The sequence below is a fragment of the Galeopterus variegatus genome, unplaced genomic scaffold (genome assembly GCF_000696425.1).
Source record: "Galeopterus variegatus unplaced genomic scaffold, G_variegatus-3.0.2 Scaffold461, whole genome shotgun sequence".
Lineage (NCBI taxonomy): Eukaryota > Metazoa > Chordata > Mammalia > Dermoptera > Cynocephalidae > Galeopterus > Galeopterus variegatus.
In genome coordinates, this window is record NW_007726572.1 from 537918 (window position 1) to 550004 (window position 12087).

The 12087-nt window shown below is 37.9% G+C and overlaps 1 protein-coding gene across 1 annotated transcript in view; it reads left to right on the forward strand.

The window, feature by feature from the left end:
* LOC103587571 (chromosome unknown open reading frame, human C12orf55) overlaps nucleotides 1-12087 on the forward strand; it is a gene marked incomplete at its 3' end in the record, with an annotated part of 124558 nt that overhangs the window by 12433 nt on the left and 100038 nt on the right. The window contains exons 4-5 of the mRNA XM_008569066.1: nucleotides 1071-1242; nucleotides 4882-4940. Of these exons, the coding sequence (XP_008567288.1) occupies nucleotides 1071-1242; nucleotides 4882-4940 (231 nt within the window). The remainder of the gene's footprint in view (nucleotides 1-1070; nucleotides 1243-4881; nucleotides 4941-12087) is intronic.

Here is a 12087-nt window from a genome sequence, read left to right on the forward strand (position 1 = left end):
ACTCTGTTAAATGCTTTATATGAATTATTATCTTGCAGCCTCATTACAATCCTAGGAGGTGGGTAATATTGTGTCTTTCTTACAATGAGAAAACTGAAGGTTATTATAGATTAAGAAACCAGCCCCCTTAAAGCAGTGGGTTGGTGTTTGAACCTTGATCAGTCTGACTCCAAATCTATGTTATTCCAAACTTAATGATTATTCAAGGCCTTGGAAACAGTATGTAGTAAATCAACAGAATATCTTGAAACATGTTTGGGGGACCATTGAACAGTTCAATTTGGCTGTGCCATAGATGCATGAATGATAATTTTGGGCAGTGTAGGCTGGTACCCCATTGGGGAAAAGTTCTCTCCTCATCTCCCTGTTTGTAGCTTTCACCACTCTACTTTCCAGTTTCCACACTTCGTCAGAATTAATTTCTAAAGTGTAAATCAATCATTTTATTCTACTGCTCTTTGACTTTGCCTTTTGGCTAAAGTCCAGATTCCTTGGAATGACATGGAATGCTTTCTGTGTTCTGATCCTGGGCCACCTCATAGCCTCACCTCTTTATCGTAAACCTTCTTATCTAAACTTACAAAAGACTTTCAATTCAGTGATCACCCCAGCTACTTTAAGCATCACTAATGCTGCATGTGCCTGGAATGCTTTTCCCTCTGCCAAGAGCAGGGGCTGTTTTCTTTCTCATCTTAGAGCCCCTCTTGCCTAGCAGAGTATGGCAAATACAGGTGCTCAATAACATTTGCTAAGTGAATTGTGTAAATGCTCATAATTATACCTGAATCAATAAGTAGGTTAAAATGCCAACTGAGTGAGCTTACAAAAATTCATTCAATTCTATATTCTTGGTAATAGGATTTTTGTACATTTTTTTGCTTTTAATTTCTTTGGACTAAGGAAACCTAATCTTAACTAAATAGATGTTTTAAAGAAACCTATCTTATCATGTTTCTTTTTATACTAAGCTATTAAATTAAGCATAATTATTTCCATTTTAGTTTTTTACTTTTTGAGAAATGCTTTCCAAAGTTGCATAAACCTTATTTATATTTTCCCATGTGTTTCAGTTTCATGCTTTAAATGGCAAAAATATGTGTAACTACCAGCTGGTCTGTGACAGTGATGTAAACCTGCAGAATAAAGAATCTGTGACCCACTGTCTGCATATCTTGTCCTCCTTAAGGCTCATCATGCAGGTGGCTCTGCCACAGGAGCACCTTTGCTGGATTATCTACAATGGTATATATCAATGTAGTTTCTTTTCCATTCTGTCTTTCAGAAAATTATTTAAATGCCGAGTTTCACAGTAACTTGATTACCTTGTGATTTGAAATGTACACATTTCATAGTAGGATGATGGTGAGGTTTTTTTACATTTGTATTGCATTTTAGTTTGTCATGGTAAGTATGGACTTATAAAGCATGTTTTTGGGTTTTCCAGTGAAGGAAAGGTCAAAGGCTGTGGGGATAACCAGTTTGGGGTGTATAAAAAGCAGAGGCCACAGTTAAGAAGTGGGGAAAATGTAAAGTACAAGTGGTGAAGGATCAAAGGACCAGTGTAGGTTAGGTTCGTTCCAAGCGTCATCCATGCATGTATTTGGTCCTCTTCTCAAGGCTGTCTACATAGCACTTTCTCCTCCTACCTGTTTTTGAGTGAGGATCTGGGACTGTGTGTGTATATACACAGACACATGCATACAGCACACACATATGTGTGTATGTATATACACACACACATACATGTACATAATACATATATCTAAAGCCATGAATCTTAGCTATAAAAATGTAACATTTGTTTTTCTCTATTTTAAAGTCACAATGAGTCATTTACTGTATTGTTTTCCGGATGATTTCTTTAAAAGAAAAATAATAATGACAGTGTGTTTGATGTGCATAAGAGCAAGGACAAAATAACTTTAAAGAAAATGTATTGAATTTCCCCTCATCCATGGCAACTGAAAGTATATTTCCTAGCCTTTTCCTTCCTTACCCACCCCAAATCATGTTTTGACATTTTGATTGAAATTAGCCTTTACATTTGCTGCCAGAGATGAGGCCAACTTTGGTGAGATTTTTTGGTTCAGTGATTGTTAAGCTTTTGTGCCTGATCATCCTCAAGAGGATCCATGATTTCCTGACTCATCTCTCCACCCAAATTGCTCACAAATCTTGGCGGGGACAGACAGAGGTGGAGCAGCGGTTCTATGCTCAAGAGTGAGTGACGGACGCAAGGGCTGGGCCCTGAAGTTGGGTCTTGCTTGAGAGGTGGAAATGATGGATTGTGTTCCGGATATCCATATACCCCCAAGAATGGGCACCTGCTTTTCCCTACCTCTCTAATTGTACAAATAATTCTGCAGTGAATATCCTTACACATGTCCTTTTATAGACCTGTGTGAGAGTTTTCTGGGATCTATGCCCAGGAGTAGGATGCTGGATTGTGGGAGATGCACATACTTAGTTTCACTAACTCCTGTCTCTGTTCTAATTTATGCATCTAAAAATTACTGAGTGCCTACCATGTGCCAGGCATTGTTCTAGGTTCTAGGGACACAGGAGTGGACACAGACAAAAACCCTATTCTCATGCTTACATTCTACTTCAGGGAGATGATAAATCAAAACTAAATAGTGTCAGATGGTGATGAGTGCTGTAGAGGAAAAATAATGAAGGGGATAGAGCAGGGACTGGGCTGGGGGTGGGCTGCAATTTTAAAGAGAATTGTCAGGGAAGACCTCGCTGTGATGACAGCTAAGCAAATGCCTGAAGGAGTTTGGGGAGTGAGCCATCTGGATATTTGGGGGAAGGGCATTCCAAATGGGGGATTAGCATGTACAAAACCCCTAATATTTTGACACTTTGGAATTTAACAAGTCAAAGAAAAGACGAATTAAAACCTACTCTATTTTTAATTGACCGTTATACATCCATACCCTTGATTTCTTAAGATATTTAACCATTTTTGATTCTTTCATAAAATCTAACTGGGTGTATGAATGTTAAATGACATCTTACTTCTCAACTAACATGAACACAAGTATTTTAGACCCTCGAATAGATTATTTTGATGGTGGCCATCTTTTATAAAAGGAATCACACGACCAGGCAATATATTCATATTAAGGATTTGGTCAAAAACAAAGCAAAGCAAAACAAAACAAAAACTTCTCAACTAACATGAACACAAGTATTTTAGACCCTCGAATAGATTATTTTGATGGTGGCTATCTTTTATAAAAGGAATCACATGACCAGGCAATATATTCATATTAAGGATTTGGTCAAAAACAAAGCAAAGCAAAACAAAACAAAACAAAACAAACTTCCAGAGATATCCTGAGATCATAAAGATTCAGTCTATCTGTCATCCTGTACCATTTACTCTCTCCATCTGGCTTCTGCAGTGAGAATTTGTGAGCCACGCGAAGACCCTGAGCTATTGAAGGAGGATTCACTTGTTGTCAGGATGAGCTAGCACTGGGAAAGCTAAAGGCACATTTTTGAAATACAGAGGGCCCTTGTCGTTCTTGAGGGCAGTCTCCTGAGGTCTTCTTAAGTCCCCCAGGTCCCTGTTGACATGTTTTTACAGGCTCCTGGCTTACACCTGAATCACATGTTTTGTGAATAGGCATGTGTTTCCTGTGCATATCCTTACTTGGTGACTATATATTTTTCTACAAAGAAACACAATTATACAATTTTATTTTCAAAGATTAAGAGTAGAGGTCAACAAAGCCAAGTTGAGGTAAATATTCTGGGCTTGAGCTGTTACTAGCTGAGTTGCTTCTTCACCAGTGGATCCTAAATGAAGTAAATAACTACATTTCATGGGAGCAGTCACACTAAGAATGCTGAGTCCTGGAATGTTAAGGGTCAGTTCATTCTCTATGAAGTTCATGGTGCTATAAGTGTTTAAGATTTTATTCCATTTCTTTTTGCCACTGTTTTGTGTGATTAATGTTTATTATGCCTACAAGTTGTGTTTTAATCAAGTGATATGTTTTGGAGCAGCTGCTGTTTTTTCAGACAATTTTAAAGTTCAAAGGTGAACATAGGATTTATACTTGTTGAATTTTGATGGTTATGGATTTAAAATCAGATATTTTATAGAAAATATTTAGCCTACTTGCTGTTACAATTACATTCCTTTTTAAAGAGTATGTTCATAGCTTGATAATGTCCTTTGTATACAGACAGGTGTATAGTGATGTTGTTCTAAATCCATACTTTCAACCCTGCCACAAGCCTACCCTCTTTTAATTAATGTCCTGACATTAAATTATACTTAGATGATCTTCCATAGGTGTTGGAATGTTATTTTGTATTAGAGAGGACTTTTTTATTAGATGGGACTTACCTTAATAATGGGATAAATGTTATATGAAACTGTGAATGAATATAATGTAACCTGCTTATGTATTATGGTTTTTAAATTATTATTAGTTTCCTTGTTGAGTATTGTGCCATGGTGATTAAATATGTATTCTAATCTTATTTGGAGATAAATCTATAGTTTTCAACCATAAGGAAACCATGGGAACCAATAACATTTTATATGAATTAATAAAAACACAAGGTACATAAATTATGCCACTAAAAATGCTTTTTTTGTTCAGTATATTTCAAAACTTAAATTGCCTTTAAAATGAGACTAAAATATTTCTGTGTTAACGTATTTAAAATATGAATATATTAGCTATTTTAATGATTTTGTCCACAAGTTACAAGAAAAATTATGATGATTATAACTCTCTACTAGTTATCAGACTCTCATGAGATCACTTGTTTTGGGAACCACAGACCTACACCACAGAAACTGGAATATAAAATTTTCATCATTTGTTTGTAAAACATGTTAATTTTTTCTCCATCTAGGTACCATATACATTTACACCATTTGCAGAAAATTAATGATCATAGGTCAGTCTTCCAAGGTATGAAATGTCCTGATAAAATATTTTTTTCTATATTTTCTGTTTTTTCTTAAGACTTCTGTTACTTAGTGCATTGAATATTAAACAAAGAATATTTCGTGAATTACATAACAAAATTTAATGGATATATATTATAGTTTTATTGTTCTTAGTTTTACTTTAATAGTGATCATATGTAAAAATGAGAATAATAAGGTGTAAATGAAAAGAAAGGGAATTCCTAAAATTGATACACATTCTCCAGTGTCCCTCTGTCTTTCAGATAGTAACATCTGTCACACGCGCTACTGAACATCCATCTGGTTACTGTATCTACAGGGTGACCATCTATCTTGGCTTGCCCAGGATAGTCCTGGTTTATGCCTGTTGTCCTGGAATAATTATGAATAATGCCCCCTTTCACTCCTATTTATGTCATGTTATGGATCTTGGGTTTTATTCTGCTTCAAGTGCTTGCACTTTGCTTATGGCCCGCATGCTAGCTCGATGAATTAACACCTGAATTCTCTAAGCCAGTCATGAGCCAAGGGCAAGGACAATTTATTTTTTAGTAAGATTCTCACTTACTAGTACTCACTGCTCAGTTTTAGCTTGAAGAAGTTGCTGACACTTCTGTTGACTTCTCTACAATGTTGGTAGCACTGTTGTCTGCAGGAGATATATTAATTCCCTGTATTCATTTTCCAGTTATTGGAACGTAGGCCAAGAAGGGCGAATCTACTCTAGTTGAGACCCTGCTTGAGTTGTCACTGGCGTCTGAAACATTACTACTTTATTCTTTTTTATTCCATGCAGAACCTTACTCTGAATATTCTAACACTCAGAAGAGATAATTTTTTTCTTATTTCCTGAAAACGAAAAACAAGTATTTTAAAAGTCAGCAACACTTAAAAAATAAAAATAGAAGCAAAGATATTTGCATACCCAATGGATAACATTAATTGTGTGTTCTCTTTCTGTTTTATTCCTCAAATTAAAAAGCTCTAATACTGATGATGACTTGAACAAACTGTGCCAGCTTTTCTGAGTGTGAATTAAATTGAGGGGAGACTGTCCCGTGTAAAATGTAAATTTGGCCTATAGACTATTCCAACAATTCGACATTCAGTTCCAGATGATTCCCTAAAAAGAATTTGCATACTCCTTATGCACTTGCTGTAACAACAGATACCACTTCACAGAGCTATCAGTCTGATCTGCTACAGCGTTTGCCTGCCAGAGCTCTGAAGGGCAGAGATGTCTGTGCCAACATTCGACTGTTAGTGTTTGTACTTGTTAATGCTGAGAGAATTTTAATTTAATGTGATAGTCATGTTAAAATAATTTCTTATTTATAACCTATGTAAGACATCTCCTCTCCCCCGCATAGAACTTGAGTTTGTCTCTGACAGAATAAGGGGTGGAGGGGGCTATTTCTATCATCCCACTCTTGTTGGATGGGAACAGGGGGAGTGAGAGGTGCAAGAATTTTGGGGTGACAGGTGGTTGTACAGTTGGCACCTGAAGATCAGGATGAAATTCTTTTGGTTTGTTCAGTATAATAAATTTCAAGGAAGTTAATAATTTTTACCCAGAAATTTTCAACCCCCCAGCTGGTAAATTGATTCCTGAGCTGAGGCTATAAATGAACTTGATGGGTCTGTTCAGTGGAGACAAACCCTTGGAGGTACTGCCATGTCTGAGTCCTCCTTGGTCTGGGGGACCCTAATTCTATAGTGACATTTGAGTTCAAGTCTGTTATAGCATAAGACAGAAGAAGAAATAGATCCTCAGGCTGTTCTTGGTGTCATTCCAGAGCAATCTAAACTCCATTTACATAGGATCTAGGCATTATGGCTACACTTTGTTTTTATTATTGGATCCCTACTATGTGCTAGGTACCATGTAAAGGGCTTTGCATACCTAAGGCTCACCACAGTCTTATGTGGTGGGCACTACCACCACCCTCATCACCACCATCATCAACATTTATTGAATGAATGCCTCCCATCTGTTAGGTATGCTTCTAAGCACTTTTCTGTATTATATCATTTAATCCTTGCATGCCACTTTAGAGAGCTGCTATTACTACCTCCATTTTATAGATGAGGAAGTAATAAGGTTCCAAAAAGTTAATTTGCTCAAGGTTGCAAATCCAGACAGAGGTGTAGCTGAGGCCAGAGACAATGCACACTGAACTGCCTCTCAACACCACTATAATGGTGCTTGTCTGTTGACTAAATTGAATGCTGTCATGTCCCTTCCTATTTTTGTTTACCTACTCAAGCGGAGGAGCTATGTGGGAGAGGTTGATATTTTTTGACATGATTCCTGAAGAGATCCTGAGGACCAGGAGTGACCCAGGGGCTCTTCCGCAGAGGGGTAAGACATCATTTAGTGTGGAGGCAGGTCACCAGCACAAGCTTAGGGAATAGAGGGTGGTCAGATTTCTGAAACCTCTTTCCCTAAAGACATATGGCCACTTTGCTTTTGTTTATGGAATAATCTGTAGTTTCCTCTGTGGCATTTAAACTGTAGGATAATACTTAACATATTAAAGAATACAGTAGAATCTATTCATTCTCAGAAACTATTGACTTCTGTTTTTTTTACTATGAAACTGAAATAGACTGGTAAATTATGCAGCTTGAACAGTTATTGTTGAATTATTCTGCATGCCATTACATAAATGGTAAATTCCAACTTTGAAATTATTGTGTCATTTCCTCAAATGATATAAGCTGATATAAATGAGGCTGCAGTGCCATCCGGTGGCTGAGCTGAATAACTGTGTATTTTTCTTAGTACCTGAAACATGCTCTTGCTGGGCCCATATTTTGCATATGGATATAATTGGGTTTTTCAATTTTTTTTTTTTTCTGCGAAGAGAATAGGCCTGCTGCATCCCATCAATTTTTAAAATTATTTTCTAAATTAATAGAAATAATTATTTCTAGCTTTTAGTGGTAAGAAAAAAAAATGCTACAAATTGAGTCATTTTTTGGAAATGGCTTTTCATCTTTAAACTTGAAAGACAGTTTTTCAGAACCCTAAGTGGTTTATGGAGAGCTTCTGCCCTTTGTCAAGGCTGCTCTACATAGTGGAAAAAACGCTGCACTTGGGAGTTCAAAGACCTGAATTCCAGCCCCAGCTTTTAGAAGCAGATTAGCCTCTCAGAGTCAGTTTAGGTGACTTTGAAGGTCCCTTGTGGCACAAAAATCTGCGATTTTCTTTAATTCTAACTCTAAAGACAAACCCAAATATAATGTGAACAACTGTCATCTGAAGCTATTTTTATTTTGAAATGTGAAATCTCTAATACCAGGAGTCCTGAGGGGTTTTGGAAAGAAAGGTATGTGAATTTAAAGGGGGAATTTATACATGTCTTAATCCCATGCTCCCCCACACCACAACAATCCAAATGCAAAAATCCAAAATAAGATTTGACAGCAGCAAGTGTGAGAAAAACTGAAGAGTTTTTGATGACTGTTAATTTCCTGCCAGTTCACAGTGAAACAGCAATGATGACAGCAATAAAAGCAAAAACAGCAGTAAAGCAATCTCAGCTGAGTTAGTAGAGGTGTAGTGTCCAGACCAGGGGCTGAGAGTTTTCGCTGTACTGTGATCTAATCATACACTCTAAAGGGACATTGGCAATGTGGAGCCAAGCTGCAGAACACCCACCGCGGTGGAGAAGGGCAGGACGGTTCTGTGAGGGATTGAAGTACTCAGGGATATTTATCCAGGAGAGAGAGCTGGGGGAGAGAACAGGATGGAGAGGTGTTTTCAGGTTCCTGGAAGGCTGTACTTTGGAAATGAGTTTTGGATTGTTTTGTGTTGTTCTGGAAGGTATAACTAGGGCCAGTGTACTGGAGGTATGCCAAGGTGGATTTCATTCTAGAGTATGGAAGTATTTTTTATGTTTAAAATTGTCTTGTTGCCAGATGTTATTTATGTTCCCTGTTACCAAAGGTTGAAACTTGGGGAGGGAAGTTGCAGGACATCAGGTTGTGATGCTGGTGATGTTGTTGGGGATGAAATTTAGATTGACTTCCAGCCCTTTGATATCCTATGATTGCTTAAAGTATTTCCATATTTAGCACCATGAACTGAAACTTTTTAATGAAGGTCGGTCAGTCAGTCAACAAATATGAGTATTTATTGCATGTCTACTCTATGACAGATAAAGTTCTAGGTGCAGGGGAACAAGACAGACAAGTTCCCTTTCCTAAGTGAACTACGTTCTAGTGAAGTTAGCTTACATTCCAGTGGATAGCAAAGAATACTACAATTCTGTGTCAAACACTGATCTACTTCCAACAGTCTCTTTTCCTGTGACTAGACAGTGGAGAATTCTGGCCTTTCAGCCCTTCTTCTTTCTCTTAGATTTCTGCTGAGCTGCTTGCACACATGTTGTATACATGGAAGGCTCCAAAAATGGTGATATGGTCTGAATGTTACCAGTGTTTTACCTATTTTTGCTATTAAATACTATGTCAATCTGGTAGGTTGGCTTCATGTATATGAAGCTCCTGAACCTTTGGGTGCTTTGCTTTTTCAGTGTAGGCGTGACTACTACAGACATGTTTTTCCTTAATTATTTCCTCAATTATTGAAGGCCTAATTTTTTATGGGAGGAAGGACTTTGTTGTCCAAATATATTATTATATTCTTGAGAATCTAGAATACTTATTAGCTCTCCTGTGGTTGGTTCTGCTGACTTTGGGACTGTCTATTGAATTCATTTAGTAACACTTGGGAATATCTGCTGTGTACCTGGCACTGTTCTAGGTGCTGGTGATAAATGAATGAATAAGTCACTGTTCTTATTTTTACTAGACTGTGAAAAGAAATCACGGTCTAGTTTTGGAATCACACATGTGAGCATATTAATGCAATTGGGTGTGACATATAATTTATATGTATATACAAATACATGTGGATAATATATGTACACACATAACACAATTATAGTAGAGACAGAAATCAGGCCATGGTCATTTTTATCTAGGGACATTAGAAAAGTTTCCTTTCTCAACAACTAGTTCTCTTCCTCCTGCTCCTCCTGCTCCTCCTGCACCTATTTATTTCTGCTCCCTCCCCCTCCTTCTTTTTCTCCATTGTCATTACCAGAGCTAACACTTACTGTGTGCCCGTCACTGTTCTAAGTATTTAACCTGTGTTAACTAATTTAATCCTCAAACAATCCTGTAAGATAGTTACAGTTACCCCTATTCTGCAGATGAAGACCCTGAGGCATGTGGAGTTTAAACGTTCAAGGTGTTAGCAGCGAGGGTAGCGTTTCAGTTTAGTCTCACAGGGCAGGTGAAGGTAGAGACCTCAGAGTGAGCAGATGCACATATTTGGAACAGTGAGATGTTCTGTGGAATGGAAAGCATCTTGGACCAGCTTTAAGTGCAAGGTCAAGAGTAACAGGGAAGGAAAAGTAGGGCCTACATCATGAAGGGCCTTTGCATGGCCTGGTGAAGGGCTTCTAAGCATCTTGGACCAGCTTTAAGTGCAAGGTCAAGAGTAACAGGGAAGGAAAAGTAGGGCCTAGATCATGAAGGGCCTTTGCATGGCCTGGTGAAGGGCTTCTCCTTTGTCATTATAGGCAATAGGGAGCCATTGAAGTGTTTCAAGTACAAGAGAGACACAACCCAATTTACATTACACCAAGGTAACTCTGGTGGAGGTGAGGAGAGTATATAAGGAAGAGGGAGGTGGTAAAACAAAGGACAGGGAGCAAGGGAGGGAGTTTCCCAATAGCCCAGGGAGACATGGGAGGACCTACCTAGTTAAAACTGATATATCCATGGGGCCGGCCCGGTGGCGCACTGCTACAGTGAGCCGCTTGGGAGTGCGGCGGTGCTCCCGCCGAGGGTTCGGATCCCACATACAGACCGGCCGCTCACTGGCTGAGCGAGGTGCGGGTGCAACACCGAGGGTTGCGATCCCGTTGCCGGTCCTGGTCTGGTACGGGTGCGACACTGAGGGTTGCGATCCGTTGCCGGTCACGAAAAAAGACAAAAAAACCCCCCAAAAAACTGATATATCCATGGATGAAATTGAGAATGTGAGATTCTGAGATATTTAAGTCACAGATTCTTATTTTCACTCCACTAATATTCCTTATAATAATATGTGGAGCACAGACCAAGTCTCCTCTTCTTATATTAAATCAAGTAAAAGGCAATATAATCTAATTACCCTTTGAGCTTTTGGGATATTTTTGAAGAAAGCATAAAGATTGAAAAAGTTAATGGCAGGAGATATATACATACATACATACATACATACATATATACATACATACATACATATATTCAAATAGTGTTTCCCAGTATAGGGTTTATGGGAAGAATATGTCAAAAGAGAATTGTCAGTAGATTTGAGGAGAAAAGTTATTTAGCAAGAATAGCACAAGAGGCCATTATATATATTCCTGCAGACAGACCAATATCAGTGGTGATCTTTTCTCTACTGTTTTGTTTCAAATTTTACTTTGGGAATAATTACACTGGTAATAGCACCATTTATGGAGTGCTTACAGTGTGCCAGACACTGTCCTAGCAGGTCATGTGCATTGTCTCTTTCTTCATAGCAGCACTGCTGTGATGTGATAAAATACCCATTTATAAATGAGAAAATTGAAGTCTGGAGAGGTAGAATGATACAGCCACCACTAAGTGGTAAAAATGGGACTGAAACCCAGTTTTATTTAATTCCAATCTTGGATGGTTTCTACTACGCATCACAGGCCCCAGGCTGTAACCCTTTTCCATTTTTTCCTACCTTCCGATGCCCGTTTATTTTCAGAATAATACACTGGTTCCAGGCCAACTAATAATGATTATATTCTTGGATTTAGTTCTGAGACTACCATTGGCACTTGATACGTATTAATAAAAATTAGCTGGAAGGCTTCAGGAGCTAAGAAGGAAGACATTCTAAAATGGCTATTTTGAGATTTTGAGTTCTCTAAATTATTCTTGTACTTTTTAAATGCTTGGGTTTTTCTTTTTTTGACTCATTGTTTATGGTATTTTTGGTTTAGGTAGTCAGCAACTTGCGCTTACAACTTATAATTTGATGATATCAAATACAATCATCATTATTAGCTTAAAATGAAAATCAACTCAGTGTGCCCTTTGTGTCTCAGGCCTTA